The sequence below is a fragment of the Catharus ustulatus genome, chromosome 31 (genome assembly GCF_009819885.2).
Source record: "Catharus ustulatus isolate bCatUst1 chromosome 31, bCatUst1.pri.v2, whole genome shotgun sequence".
NCBI lineage: Eukaryota > Metazoa > Chordata > Aves > Passeriformes > Turdidae > Catharus > Catharus ustulatus.
Genome location: NC_046251.1, coordinates 537,445 through 553,167, shown reverse-complemented (window position 1 = coordinate 553,167; position 15,723 = coordinate 537,445). Strand labels below are relative to the sequence as shown.

Sequence of the window (15,723 nt, the reverse complement as noted above, 5' to 3'; positions counted from 1 at the left end):
CAGCGGGGACAGCGGGGACAGGGAGGGGACAGGGAGGGGACAGAGGGGACGGGGAGGGGACAGGAGGGGGACAGAGGGGACAGAGGGGACAAGGGAGACAACAGGGACAGAGGGGACAGAGGGGACAGGGAGGGGACAGCGGGACAGGGAGGGGACAGGGGGACAGGGAGAGGACAGAGGGGGCAGGGGAGGGCTGGCCAAGCCCGGGGTCCCCAGGGGGTGTCCCTGAGGGTGTCCCTGAGGTGTCCCCTGCCGTGTCCCCAATGTCACCCCCGTGTTCTGGAAGGTTCTAGGGGTATCCCTGGTGGTGTCCCCTGCCCTGTCCCCAATGTCCCCCCCTGTCCCCCCAGGGACCGCCGGGCCGTGTTCCGGGGGGTTCTGGAAGGTTCTGGGGGTGTCCCTGGGGGTGTCCCCGGGGGTGTCCCCTGCCCTGTCCCCAATGTCCCCCCCCTGTCCCCCCAGGGACCGCCGGGCCGTGTTCTGGGGGGGCTCTGGGGGTATCCCTGGTGGTGTCCCCTGCCATGTCCCCAATGTCACCCCCCTGTCCCCCCCAGGGACCGCCGGGCCGTGTTCCTGGGGGACAGGAACCCCCTGAACGTGACGTTCCAGGCGCGGAACGTGGGCGAGGGGGGCGCGTACGAGGCCGAGCTGCTCGTGCGGCCCCCCCCGGGAGCGCTGTACTCGGGGGTGCTGCGGCCCCACGGGGTGAGGGGGGGGGAGGGGGCTGGGGGAGGGGGCTGGGGGGGTCTGGGGAGCACCCCGGGAATGGGGTGTGGGCTAGGGGGTGTGGGGAGAGGGGGGCTGGGGGGCACCCCGAAATGGGGAGGGGTCTGGGTGGTGATGGGGAGGGGCCTGGGGGTTTGGGGAGGGGGCTGGAGGGCTTTGGGGGGCACCGGGAGTGGGGAGGGGGCTGCGGGGTGTGGGGAGGGGGTCTGGGTGGCATCGGGAATGGGGAGGGGTCTGGGGGGGTTTGGGTGGCGATGGGGGGCACCTTGGAAATGGGGAGGGGTCTGGGTGGTGATGGGGAGGGGGCTGGGGTGGGGAGGGGTCTGGGGGTGTGGGGAGGGGGTGAGGGGGGCACCCCGGGAATGGGGAGGGGGCTGCGGGTGTTTGGGGAGGGGGTCTGGGGGGGTTTTGGGGGGCCATGGGGGGCACCCCGGGAATGGGGAGGGGTCTGGGGGTGTGGGGAGGGGGTTTGAGGGGCACCCCGAGAATGGGGAGGGGGCTGGGGGGGTTTGGGGGTGCTGGGGGGGCACCGAGGGTGGGGAGGGGGTCTGGGTGTGGGGAGGGGGCTGGGGGGCACCCCGGAAATGGGGAGGGGTCTGGGGGGGTTTGGGGAGGGGGTTTGGGGGGTTTTGGGGGCACCCCAAGAACTTGAGGGGGGTCTGAGAGGGTTTGTGGGGGTTGGGGGTTTTGGGGAGGGGGCTGGGGGGGTTTGGGGGACCATGAGGGGCACCCTGGGAATGGGGAGGGGTCTGGGGGGTTTGGGGGGCCATGGGGATCACTCCGGAAATGAGGAGGGGGTCTGGGGGGGGATTGGGGATTTTGGGGAGGGGGCTTAGAGGGTTTAGGGGGGGCACCGCGGATTTGTGAGGGGGGGACACAGTTATTGGGGGAAGGGGTTTGGGGGGGCTGGGGGTGTTTGGGGGGGGTCAGAAGTGCCTGGGGGGGGGTCTGGGGGTATCCCCAAATTGGGGAGGTCACTGGGGGGGTGTCCATAATTTGGGGAGGGGTCACCGAGGGGGGTCAGAACCTCCCGAGGGGGATCCTGCCTTGGGGAGGGGGCTCCAGATTCTGGGGTGAGGGGATGAACTGGAGGTTGGGGGGTTTCACCCCCGCTGACCCCCCCCTCCCCAATTTCTCTCTCCCCTCGCCCCCTCCCCAGAATTTCTCGGCCCTGAGCTGCGAGCTGGGCGGGGGCAACGCCTCGAGCCCGGTGCTGTGCGACCTGGGCAACCCCATGAAGGCGGGGGCCAGCGTGAGTGGGGAGGGGGCTCGGGGGGCTCGGGGGGCTCGGGGGGGTCTGGGGGGGGGTCCCGGGTGTGACCCCTCCCCTGCCGTGCCCGCAGATTTGGGGGGGGCTGCGCTTCACCCTCCCCCAGCTGAGCGACAGCGGCGGCAGCGTCCGGTTCGAGCTGCAGATCCGCAGGTGGGAGAGACCCCCGAATTGGGGAGGGGGCTGGGGAGGGGAGACCCCCGAATTGGGGAGGGGGCTGGGGGGAGAGCCCCGAATTGGGGAGGGAGACCCCCGAATTGGGGAGGGGGCTGGGGGGGGAGAGACCCCCGAATTGGGGAGGGGGCTGGGGGGAGAGCCCCGAATTGGGGAGGGGACTGGGGGGGAGACCCCCGAATTGGGGAGGGAGACCCCCGAATTGGGGAGGGGGATGGGGAGAGACCCCCGAATTGGGGAGGGGGCTGGGGGGGAGACCCTCGAATTGGGGAGGGGGCTGGGGGGAGACCCCCGAATTGGGGAGGGGGCTGGGGGGGAGAGACCCCCGAATTGGGGAGGGGGCTGGGGGGAGACCCCCGAGTTGGGGAGGGGGATCAGAGGGAGACCCCCGAATTGGGGAGGGGGCTGGGGGGGGAGACCCCCGAATTGGGGAGGGGGCTGGGGGAGAGACCCTCGAATTGGGGAGGGGGCTGGGGGGGGTCTGGGGGGGGTTGTGTCGGTTTTTGGGGGGCGGGGTTTGGAGGGACGGTCCCAAATTTGGGGGTCGTGGGGGGGGGGGGGGGCGCTAAGGGGGGTGGGGGTCCCTGGGGATGTCCCCAAGGTTGGGTTGGGGTCTCTGTCATTGTCCCCAAGGTGGGGGGGGGCGGTCCCTGGGGGGGGTCCCTAAAGTGGGCGGGGGTCTCTAAGGGGGGTCCCTGAGGGGGGTGGGGGTCCTTGTCATTGTCCCCAAGGTGGGTGGGGGTCTCTGAGGGGGGGTGGGGGTCCCTGGGGGTGTCCCCAAAGGCGTTGGGGGTCCCTGTCATTGTCCCCAAGGTTGGGGAGGGGTCCCTGGGGATGTCCCTGTCATTGTCCCTAAGATGGGTGGGGGTCCCACAGTGTCCCCAAGGTGGGGGGGGTCCCGGGGATGTCCCCAAGTTTGAGGGAGGGTCCCGGGGGGGTCCCTGGGATGTCCCCAATGTGGGTGGGGGTCCCTGTCATTGTCCCCAAGATTGGGGGTGGTCCTGGGGGTCCCAGGGGTCTCTGTCATTGTCCCCATAGTGGGTGGGGTCCCGGGTGTGTCCCCAAAGTTCGGGGGGGTCCCTGGGATGTCCCCAAGGTCGGGGGTGGTCCCGGGGGTCCCAGGTGTCCCTGTCATTGTCCCCAAGCTTAGGGGGGTGTCCCGGGGGTCCCTGTCATTGTCCCCAAGGTTGGGAGGTCCCAGGGGTGTCCCCAAAGGGGGTTGGGGGTCCCTGTCATTGTCCCCAAGGTGGGTTGGTGTCCCGGGGGTCCCGGGGGGGTCCCGGGGGTCTCACCCTGACCCCGCCCCTCCCCCCGCAGCAAGAACGCCAACAACTCGCAGAGCGCCGTGGTGCCGGTGGCGCTGGCAGTGAGGGCGGCCACCAGGGTCACCGTGTTCGGGTGGGTGACAATGGGGACATGGGGACACACAGGGGACATGGGGACAGACTGGGACACACAGGGGACACCAGGGTCACCGTGTTCGGGTCAGTGACAGGGGACATGGGGACAGACCGGGGACAGACAGGACATGGGGGCACACAGGGGACACAGGGGACAGACTGGGACACACAGGGGACACCAGGGTCACCGTGTTCGGGTCAGTGACAGGGGACATGGGGACAGACCGGGGACATGGGGACACACAGGGGCCACCAGGGTCACCGTGTTCGGGTCAGTGACAATGGGGACACACAGGGGACACAGGGGGACACAGGGGACACGGGGACAGACAGGACATGGGGACAGACTGGGGACATGGGGACAGACAGGGGCCACCAGGGTCACCGTGTTCAGGTCAGTGACACAGGGGACACACAGGGGACACACAGGGGACATGGGGACATGGGGACACAGGGGACAGACTGGGACAGACAGGGGCCACCAGGGTCACCGTGTTCGGGTCAGTGACAGGGGACACACAGGGGACACACAGGGGACACACAGGGGACACGGGGATAGACAGGACATGGGGACAGACTGGGGACATAGGGACAGACAGGGACACACAGGGGACATGGGGACATACAGGGGACACACAGGGGACACAGAGGGCACCTGAGACCCGCCAGGCCCTTGGAGTGACCCTGGTGACACAGAGGTGACACAGAGGTGACACACAGGGGACACGGAGGTGACACCCACGGCGCTGACCCCCCCGGTGTCCCCTCAGGGTGTCCCGGCCCGACGTTGTCACCGTCCCCGAGGGGGGGTGGGGACCCGACCCCCCCCAGCGGCTGCAGGACCTGGGGCCACCCGTGGAGCACGTCTACGAGGTGGGGACACCGGGGGACGTCCCCAAGCCCTGTCCCCAACCCGGGGTCCCCGTGTCCCCAACCTCAGTGTCCCCAATCCTGGGTGTCCCTAATCCTGGGGGTTCCTCTGTCCCTAATCCTGGGTGTCCCCATGTCCCTAATCCTGGAGTCCCCATGTCTCCAACCGAGATGTCCCCAAGTCCCCAACCTGGCTGTCCCTAATTCTGGTGTCCCCAACCTGGGTGTCCCCATGTCCCTAATCCTGGGGTCCCCATGTCCCCAACCCAGATGTCCCCAAGTCCCCAACCTGGCTGTCCCCAACCCCTGGATGTCCCCATGTCCCCAAACTTGGTGTCCCTGTGTCCCCAAACCTGGGATCCCTGGGTGTCTCCCTGTCCTGACCCCATGTCCCCAAACCCGGGGCTGTCCCCGTGTCCCCAACCTGGCTGTCCCTAATTCTGGTGTCCCCAACCTGGTTGTCCCTAACCCGGAGGTCCCCATGTCCCTAATCCTGGGGGTCCCCGTGTCCCTAATCCTGGGTGTCCCCAAGTCCCCAACCTGGCTATCCCTAATCCTGGGTGTGCCCACGTCCCCAACCCAGGAGTCCCCTTGTCCCCAACCTGGCTGTCCTCATGTCCCCTGGGTGTCCCCTTGTCCCCAACCTGGATGTCCCCATGTCCCCAATCTGGCTGTCCCTAATTCTGGTGTCCCCAACCTGGGTGTCCCTAACCTGGAAGTCCCTGTGTCCCTAATCCTGGTGTCCCCATGTCCCTAATCCTGGGTGTGCCCACGTCCCCAACCCGGGAGTCCCCTTGTCCCCAACCTGGGTGTCCCCATGTCCCCTGGGTGTCCCCTTGTCCCTAATCCTGGGGGTCCCTGTGTCCCTAATTCTGATGTCCCCTTGTCCCTAATCCTGGGGTCCCCGTGTCCCCAACCTGGCTGTCCCTCATCCTGGTGCCCCATGTCCCCTGGGGATTCCTGTGTCCCCAAACTAGACGTCCCCATGCCCCTAATTCCGATGTCCCCGTGTCCCCAACCTGGGGGTTCCTGTGTCCCTAACCCAGACATCCTCATGTCCCCAACCCGGGGGTCCCCATGTCCCCAAACTGGCTGTCCCTAATCCTGGGGGTCCCTGTGTCCCTAATCCGGGGGTCCCCATGTCCCTAATTCTGGTGTCCCCATGTCCCTAATCCTGGGGGTCCCCATGTCCCCAACCTGGGTGTCCCTGCGTCCCCAAACCCACGATCCCTGGATGTCCCCATGCCCCAGGGGTGTCCCCATGTCCTCATCCCGTGTCCCCATGTCCTGACCCGCTGTCCCCACACCCCGGGGGTGTCCCCATGTCTCCAACCTTGGTGTCCCTGTGTCCCCAAACCCATGATCCCTGCCTCGGGGGTGTCCCCCTGTCCTGACCCCGTGTCCCCATGTCCTGACCCGCTGTCCCCACACCCCGGGGGTGTCCCCGTGTCCCCTCCCCATGTCCCCAGGTGGTGAACGAGGGTCCCAGTGCCATCAGCCACGGCACCCTGGAGCTGAGCTGTCCCCTGGGCCACCGCGGCCACCCCCTGCTCTACGTCACCGGCCACTCGGGGCTGCACAACTGCACGGCGAGCCACGGCCCCGACCCGCTGGGGCTGCAGGTGCTGGGGACACTGGGGACAGCGGGGACAGGGGGGACAGGGGGGACACTGGGGACAGGGGGGACAGTGGGGACAGGAGGGACAGGGGGGATAGTGGGGACAATGGAGACAATGGGGACACTGGGGACAGGGGGGACAGTGGGGACAGGGGGGACAATGGGGACACTGGGGACAATGGGGACAGGGGGGACAATGGGGGACAATGGGGACAATGGGGACAATGGGGACAATGGGGACACTGGGGACACTGGGGACACTGGGGACAGGGGGGACACTATGGACATTGGGGACACTGGGGACAATGGGGACACTGGGGACAGGGGGACAGTGGGGGCACTGGGGATAGGGGGGACAATGGGGACACTGGGGACAGGGGGGACACTGGGGACACTGGGGACACTGGGGACACTGGGGACAATGGGGACAATGGGGTCAGCGGGGACACTGGGGACACTGGGGACACTGGGGACAGTGGGGACAGTGGGGACACTGAGGACACTGGGGACAATGGGGACACTGGGGACAGGGGGGACAGTGGGGGCACTGGGGATAGGGGGGACAATGGGGACACTGGGGACACTGGGGACAGAGGGAACACTGGGGACACTGGGGACAGGGGGGACAGGGGGGACAGGGGGGACAATGGGGACAATGGAGACATTGGGTGGCACTGGGAGATGGAGGTACTGGGGACACTGGGGACACTGGGTGGCCCTGGGGACATCGGGTGGCACTGGGAGGTGAAGGACTGGGAGCGCTGGGGACATCGGGTGGCCCTGGGGACATCAGGTGGCACTGGGGACATCGGGTGGCACTGGGAGGTGCCAGGGGTGGCTGAGGGTGGCAGGTCCAGGGCTGTCCCCTGTCCCCACTGTCCCCTGTCCCCACTGTCCCCACTGTCCCCTGTCCCCTGTCCCCACTGTCCCCTGTCCCCTGTCCCCACTGTCCCCTGTCCCCCCTGTCCCCTGTCCCCACTGTCCCCTGTCCCGGCAGGAGCGCGAGCCGAGCCCGGGCCCGCACGCGCTGCAGCGCCGTGACACCGGCGGGGACACCGTTGGGGACATCGGGGACACCCTGGTGAGTGGCGCTGTCCCCGCGTCCCCCTGGGCACCCCGGGACTGTCCCCAGAGCGGGGGGGAGCTGGGGTGACACCGAGGGGTGACCAGGAGTGACCCGGAAGTTATCCGGGGGTAGACAGGAAGTGATCTGTGGGTTGGCCGGAAGTGACCCGGGTGTGATCGTTTGATGACACGGATGTGATCTGGATGACCCGGAAGATATCCATGGGTAGACAGGAAGTGAGCCATGTGTTGACCGGAAGTTACCCTGTGTGGTAATTTAATGACCCGGAAGTTATCCAGGGTAGACAGGAAGTTATCCAGGGTAGACAGGAAGTGACCCATGGGTTGACAGGAAGTGAAACAGGGATTGACCAGAATTGACTGGGGGTTGACAGGAAGTGACCCAGGGGTTGACAGGAAGTGACCTGGGGGTTGACAGGAAGTGAAACAGGGATTGACCAGAATTGACTGGGGGTTGACAGGAAGTGACCCGAGGGTAGACAGGAAGTGACCCGTGGGTTGACAGGAAGTGACCTGGGATAACCCATGGATTACCCGGAAGTGACCTGGGAGTGACCGGTGGTGGCAGAGCTGTCCTGAGGGTGACCAGGGGTGGTGACCGGGGATGGTGACCATGGATGGTGACCAGTGGTGACCAGGGGTGACCGGTGGTGACCGGTGGTGAGCCGTGGTGACCGGTGGGGACCCGCGGTGACCCGTGGTGGCCGCTGGTGGCAGGTCTGTCCCGAGGCCGAGTGTTTCCGGCTGAGCTGCCCCTCGGGGGGGCTGGAGCGGCAGCAGCGGGTCAGTCTGCGCTTGACCTTCCGCCCGCGGACCCCCCCCCTGCGCCAGGTGAGACCCCCAGGACCCCCGGGACCCCCAGAGCACCCCCAGAAACCCTCGGGACCCCCCAGAAACCCTCGGGACCCCCTGGAATTCCCCGGGAGCGGCACCAGGGGTGTCCCTGTGTGACTCTGCTGTCACTGACCGATGTCCCCTGTGTGTCCCTGTGTGTCCCCGCGTGTCCCTGCTGGCACTGACCGATGTCCCCGCGTGTCCCCGTGTCCCAGCGGGAGCTGGGCCCGCTGTCCCTGCGCTGTGACGCCGAGTTCCGCGTGCTGCGGCTGCCGTACCGCGTGCGGCCCGAGAGCTACCCCCGGCACCGGCTGCAGGTGGGACAGGGGGTGACAATGGGGACATTGGGGACACTGAGGACACTGAGGACATTGGGGGACATGAGGGGACGAGGCTGTTTGAGGTGACACCGCGAGGTCTGGGCTGGCAGGAGGTGACAGCGCTGAGGCTGGCAGGGTGTGGGTGGCACCGGGTGACACTGTGGGTGACACTGGGTGACACAGGGTCCTGTCCCTGTCCCCAGGTGGTGACAGCGCTGGTCTGGGCGCTGTCCTGGTGTGGGTGGTGACACTGGGTGGCACTGCGGATGACACTGGATGACACTGGATGACACTGGGTGACGCTGGGTGACACAGGGTGGCACTGTGGGTCACACAGGGTGACACAGGTCCCTGTCCCTGTCCCCAGGTGGTGACGGCGCTGGCCTGGGCGCGCCCCGAGGCCGCGGGGGGGGTCCCGGTGTGGGTGGTGGTCCTGGCCGTGCTGCTGGGGCTGCTCCTGCTCGCCCTGCTCTGCTACGGCCTCTACAAGGTGGGGCTGGGGGGCACTGGGGGGACTGGGGGCACTGGGGGGCACTGGGGAGCACTGGGGGGGCACTGGGGGACACTGGGGGGACACTGGGGGGACACTGGGGGTGCACTGGGGTGCACTGGGGGGCACTGGGGGGGTACTGGGGGGCATTGGGGGGGCACTGGAGGACACTGGGGGGCACTGGGGGGATACTGGGAGGCACTGGGGGGGCACTGGGGAGCACTGGGGAGTCTGGGGGTGCACTGGAGGACACTGGGGGGCACTGGGGGGATACTAGGAGGCACTGGGGGGACACTGGGGTGCACTGGGGAGCACTGGGGGAACACTGGGGGGGCACTGGTGGACACTGGGGGGCACTGGGGAGCACTGGGGAGCACTGGGGGGACACTGGGGGGCACTGGGGAGTCTGGGGGGGCACTGGGAGGACACTGGGGGGGCACTGGGGAGCACTGGGGGACACTGGGGGGGCACTGGGGGCTCTACTGTGACCTCTACAATGGAGGCCTGAGGGGTCACAGGGGACATTTGGGGGGGTCACAGGGGACATTTGGAGGTCACAGGGGACATTTGGGGGGTCACAGGGGACATGAGGGACACGGGGTGGCCCTGGGGGGGATTCTGGGGGTCCCCCTGACCCCCCCCTCTCCCCCCGTGCCCCCCCAGCTCGGGTTCTTCAAGCGCTCGGGGCCCTACGGCACCGCCATGGAGAAGGCGCAGCTCAAACCCCAGGCGGCCTCCGAGGCCTGAGGGGACCCTGCAGTGACAGGGCCACCCCCGGGGGGGGGACAGCCCCGGCTTGGGGACCCTGCGGTGACAGGGCCACCCCTGGGGGGGGACAGCCCTGGACTGGGGACCCTGCGGCGAGGGACACCTCAGGGCTTGGGGACACTCCAGGACTTGGGGACATCCCCATGGCTTGGGGACATCTCACAGCTTGGGGACACCTCAGGACCTGGGGACAGTGTCACCTGCACAGCTGGGGATCCCCACACATGGCTTGGGGACATCCCCATGGCTTGGGGACACCTCAGGACTTGGGGACCCCTTCAAGGACAGTGTCACCTGCACGGCTGGGGACCCCCACACTGCTGCGGACATCTCACAGCTTGGGGACACTCCAGGGCTTGGGGACATCCCCAGGGCTTGGGGACACTCCAAGGCTTGGGGACACTCCAGGGCTTGGGGACACCGCGCTCCTGGGGACCCCCCCTCACTGCCAGTGTCCCCTGCACCACAAACGTCACCTGCACGGACAGGGACCTGTGGGGTGACGTCACCGGTGTCACTGTCGGGGACCCTCCCATGGCTGGGGACCCCCACATGGACAGTGTCACCTGCACGGCTGGACAATGTCACCTGCACGGCTGGACAATGTCACCTGCACGGCTGGACAGTGTCACCTGCACGTCCCCCCTCCGCTCCTGGGGACACCACAGGGACAGTGTCACCTGCATGGTCAGGGATGTCCCCAATCCTGGACAAGGACAATGTCACCTGCACGGCCAGGGATGTCCCCAATGCTGGACAGGGACAATGTCACCTGCATGGCCAGGGATGTCCCCAATCCTGGGGACCCTGCACTGCCACCATCGCCTGCACCACAGGTGTCACCTGCACGGCCAATGTCACCTGCTTGGCCAATGTCACCTGCATGGCCCGTGTCACCTGCACCGGTGACATCGCCCACTCCACACCCCCAGCTGGGGACCCCCACGGTGCCACCCCCACACCGAGTTGGGGACAGTCACAGGAACTGTCACCGTGCTGGGGACACAGCCACAAGAACTGTCACTGTGCTGGGGACACCGTCATGGGAACTGTCACTGTGCTGGGGACAATCACAGGAACTGTCACCGCTCTGGGGACACCGTCACGGGAACTGTCACTGTGCTGGGGACAATCACAGGAACTGTCACCGCTCCATGGACACCATCACAGGAATTGTCACCGCTCCATGGACACTGTCACGGGAATTGTCACTGCCTTGGGGACAGTCACAGGAATTGTCACCACTCTGGGGAACCAGGGGAACCCCTGACATGGCCACCCCCGGACTGGGAACCCCCAAACTGGGAACCCCCGGACTGGGAACCCCCAGGAAGTGTCACCGCCGGGAGTTGTCACCGTTGGGAATTGTCACCGCCGGAATTGTCACCACCGGACTGGGAACCGCCGGTGACACCGAGCTGGCACCAACACGGACACTACAGGGGACACCAGGCCACCAGCAGGACACTACAGGGGACACTGTGACACCTGTGTGACACCTGTGTGACACTGGGACACCTGTGGGACACTACAAGGACACCGCAGGGACACCAAGACACGGCCACGCCGGTGGCCCCAGCGCTGTCACCTCACCCGGGACAGGTGGCACTTGGTGGCGGTGTCACCCTGTTCCAGTGCCACCCCTGGGTGTCCCCTGGGTGTCCCCTGGGTGTCCCCACCGCTGCACTGCCCCCGCCCCCCGCGGGCGCCTCACTTTGCACTGACCCCGATCTGGGGGGGACACGCCTCGACCCCCCCCTGTCCCCGGGTGTCCCTGGGTGTCCCCTGGGTGTCCCCAGGGTGTCCCCAGGGTGTCCCCGGTGTCACGGGGGGTTTGCACTAACGCGGGGGGCGCGGGGGGGGCTTTGGTTTGTATTTAATTGGGGGGGGGGCGGCCTCGGGGCCCCCCAATAAATGAGTCTGACCCAGAGGTGGCCGTGGGGACACGGGGGGACAGAGGGACATGGGGACACAGGGACACACAGAGGGACACAGGACACGGTGACACACATGGGGACACAGAGACAGGACACAGGGACATGGGGACAGAGGGACACACAAAGGGACACAGGGACAGGACACAGGGACACACAGAGGACATGGGGACACAGGACACGGGACATGGCGACACACACAGAGACACGGGGACACAGGACACAGGACAGGTGACACACACAGGACACAGGACAGGGACACAGGACACACTCAGTGACATGGTGACACAGAACAGGTGACACAGGACACGGTGACACAGGAACACACACAGGGACACAGGACAGGTGACACACACAGGACACACACAGTGACACGGTGACACAGGACAGGTGACACGGGGACAGGTGACATGGGGACACAGGGCAGTGACACACCTGGTGACACAGGACAGTGACACAGGACAGTGACATGGGAACACATATGGTGACACACGCAGTGACACATACAGGACACAAGGACAGAGGACATGGTGACACAGGGACAGTGACACGGTGACACAGGACAGTGACACAGGACAGGGACACAGTGACACGGTGACAGTGACACGGGGACACAGGACAGTGACACAGGACAGGGACACAGTGACACGGTGACAGTGACACGGGGACACAGGACAGTGACATGGGGACACGGGACAGGTGACACACACAGGACAGTGACACAGGACAGTGACACAGGACAGGTGACACACCCAGTGACACAGGACAGTGACACGGGGACAGTGACATGGTGACACGGTGACAGTGACACAGTGACAGTGACACACACAGGCCAGGCTACACACACAGGACACACCCGGTGACAGTGACACGGGGACACAGGACAGGGACACAGTGACACAGGACAGTGACACACACAGGCCAGGTGACACACACAGGACAGTGACACGGGGATAGTGACATGGTGACACGGTGACAGTGACACGGGGACAGTGACACAGGACAGTGACACGGGGACAGTGACACACACAGGACAGGGACACAGTGACACAGGGCAGTGACACACACAGGACAGGTGACACACCCGGTGACACGGTGACAGTGACACGGTGACAGTGACACGGTGACGGTGACACGGGGACGGTGACACGGTGACAGTGACACGGGGACAGTGGCACAGGGACAGTGACACAGGGACAGGGACACGGTGACACGGTGACAGTGACACGGGGACAGTGACACGGGGACAGGTGACACACCCGGTGACACGGTGACAGTGACACAGGACAGTGACACGGTGACGGTGACACGGGGACAGTGACACGGGGACAGTGACATGGTGACACACCCGGTGACACGGTGACAGTGACACGGTGACAGTGACACGGTGACGGTGACACGGGGACAGTGGCACAGGGACAGTGACACGGGGACAGTGACACCGGGACAGTGACACGGTGACGGTGACACGGGGACAGTGACACGGTGACAGTGACACGGTGACGGTGACACGGTGACAGTGACACGGGGACAGTGGCACAGGGACAGTGACACGGGGACAGCCCCTCGGCGGTCGCGCCTCGCTGCCCCGGGGCTCGGTTACCGCATTAGCGCTCATTAGCAGCCGGGCCATCCATAATTAATGGGTCACTCATCAATAATGAACCCATCCCTCATTAATCATTAATCGATCACTGATCCCCCCCGGCCCCAAAAACACCGCTGGGATTGGGGGGGGGGGGGGCAGGGCACCCCCTGAGACCCTGAAATCAGAGACCCCAAAAATCCCAAAATCCAGAGATCCCAGAGACCCCAAAAATCAGACCCCAAAATCTCGAGATCCCAAAATCCAGAGACCCTGAAATCCAAAGATCCCAAAATCCAGAGATCCCCAAAATTCAGAGTTCCCAGATTCCCCAAATTCCAGAACTCCCTTCCTGGAGACCCCAAAATCGAGAGACTCCTGAGACCCCAAAAATCAGAGACCCCCAAATCCAGAGATCCCAAAATTCAGAGATCCCAGATTCCCCAAAATTCAGAGATCCCCCCAGAGATCCCAAAATTCAGAGTTCCCAGATTCCCCAAATTCCAGAACTCCCTTCCTGGAGACCCCGAAATCCGGAGACCCCGAAATCCAGAGACCCCAAAATTCAGATTCCCCAAAATCCAGAGATCCCTTCCCGGAGACCCCGAAATTCAGAGACCCCAAAATCCAGAGACCTAAAAATCCCAAAATCCAGAAATCCCCAAATCCAGATCCCCCAAAATCCGGAGATGCCTGAGACCCCGAAATCCAGAGATCCCCAAAATCCCAAAATCCAGAGACCCCAAAATCCAGAGATCCCGAAATTCAGATTCCCCAAAATCCAGAGACCCCAAAATTCAGAGATCCCAAAATTCAGAGACCCTGAAATCCAGAGACCTCCAAGACCCCGAAATCCAGAGATCCTGAAATCCAAAGATCCCGAAATCCAGAGATCCCAAAAATCCCAAAATTCAGAGACCCCAAAATCCAGAGATCCCCGAGACCTCAAAATCCACAGACCCCAAAATCCAGAGATCCCAAAATTCAGATTCCCCAAAATTCAGAAACCCCGGAGACCCCAAACCCCAGAGACCCCAAAAATCCCAAAATCCAGAACTCCCTCCCCAGATCCCCCAAAAATCAGAGACCCCAAAATCCAGAGACCCCAAAATCCAGAGATCCCCAAATCCAGAGATCCCCAAAATTCAGAATTCCCAGATTCCCCAAAATCCAGAATGCCCTTCCTGAAGACCCCAAAATCCAGAGACCCCAAAATCCAGAGATCCCAAAACCCAAACCCCAAACCCCAAAATCCCCGCGGGGACCCCTCCCCACCACCCCCTCCCATTGGTGGGGGGGGTCCCGGACAATTTTTGGAATTTTTTTTAATTATTATTTGGGGGGGGAGGGGATTTCACCTCCCACCCCCCACGCGGGGTGGGGGAGGGGTCGCGATCCCGCGCGGGATTTTTTTTTTGTTTTTTTTTTTTCCCCTCCCCTCCCCCTCCCAAAATTTCCCCGATTCCCACGCTCGGGGGGTGGGGGGTGGGGGTGGCTCCTCGCCCCTCCCCCCCCCCGCCCACGCACGCGCGTGTCGCGACACGTGCGCGACACCGCCCGGCGCGCACGCGCGTGGGGAGGGGGGGAGGGGTGGGATTTTTAATTTTATTTTATTTTAATTTTAATTTTTTTTTGGGGGGGGGGGGGGCGAGATCCGCGCGTGGAGTGGGGGCGAGGGGAAGGTGAGGAGGGGTCTCAGCGGGGGGAGGGGACACGCGTGGGGAGGGAGGGAGGGGAGGGGGAGGGGGGGGAGGGGACACGCGCGGGGCAGCTCCGCCCATCCCCCCCCACCCCTAAATCCGCCCCCTCCCCCCCCCCCGTGTCCCAGTTCTGCGCCGCGCCATTGGCCGAGCGGGGGAGGGGGAGGGGGGGGGGACACCGGGACCTGGGGGGGGGGGGGGACACGCAGGGACAGCCCCAGCGGGCGCCACCGCCGCCACCCGGGCCGGGGGGGCCCCGCAGGTAACGACCCCCCCCCCGAAAAAAAAACCCGGAACGCGGAAAAAATCCCGAAATTCTGCACGGGAGGGGGAAATTTGGGGGGTTTGGGGGGGTTTGGGGGGCGGGTTTGGGCCTGGGGGGGATGGGGGGGAGGGGGATGAACCCCCCCAAAGCGCGGGGGGAGCGGAGACCCCCGGGGGGGAACCGGGAATTTGGGGAGGGGGCGGTGGTGGGAGGGGGGTCCTGGGGGTTTTTGGGGATCTCGGGGGGGTTTTGGGGGGGTTTTGGGGGGGTTTTGGGGGGGTTTTGGGGGTCTCGGGGGGGTCCTGGGGGTTTTGGGGGGGTCCTGGAGGGGCCCTGGGGGTACTGAGGGGGTCCTGGGGGTTTTGGGGGGGTTCTGGGGGGTCCTGGGGGCTTTTGGGGGGTCTCAGGGGGGTCCCGATGTCCCCCAGCTCACTCCAAGCCCCCCCCCCATTTCGGGCCGGGACCCCCGCGATGGAGCCGGGACCCCCAATTTGGGGAGGGGGGAGAGAAGGGGGGGTCGCAGCGATTTTGGGAAACCCCCACCACTCACCCTGAGGGGCTCCCAAGAGTCGCGACCACCCCCCAAAAAAAAAAAAAAAAAAAAAATCCTCCCGCAAATTCACACCCGGGGGGGGCGGAGATGATCCGGGCGCTTTGGGGGCGCCCCGGGCGGGGGTCCCCGA

General features: G+C 65.3%; 1 protein-coding gene across 1 annotated transcript in view; it reads left to right on the top strand.

Moving 5' to 3' along the window:
- ITGA5 (integrin subunit alpha 5) overlaps nt 1-10,144 on the top strand; it is a 35,597-nt gene extending 25,453 nt beyond the window's left edge. Inside the window, 11 exon segments of the mRNA XM_033083089.1 lie at nt 555-705; nt 1,886-1,978; nt 2,070-2,149; nt 3,488-3,568; nt 4,341-4,443; nt 5,910-6,062; nt 7,056-7,139; nt 7,862-7,975; nt 8,194-8,295; nt 8,666-8,788; nt 9,452-10,144. Coding sequence (XP_032938980.1) covers nt 555-705; nt 1,886-1,978; nt 2,070-2,149; nt 3,488-3,568; nt 4,341-4,443; nt 5,910-6,062; nt 7,056-7,139; nt 7,862-7,975; nt 8,194-8,295; nt 8,666-8,788; nt 9,452-9,535 — 1,168 coding nt within the window. The 3' untranslated portion in view covers nt 9,536-10,144.
- Nucleotides 10,145-15,723: the final 5,579 nt, after the last annotated feature.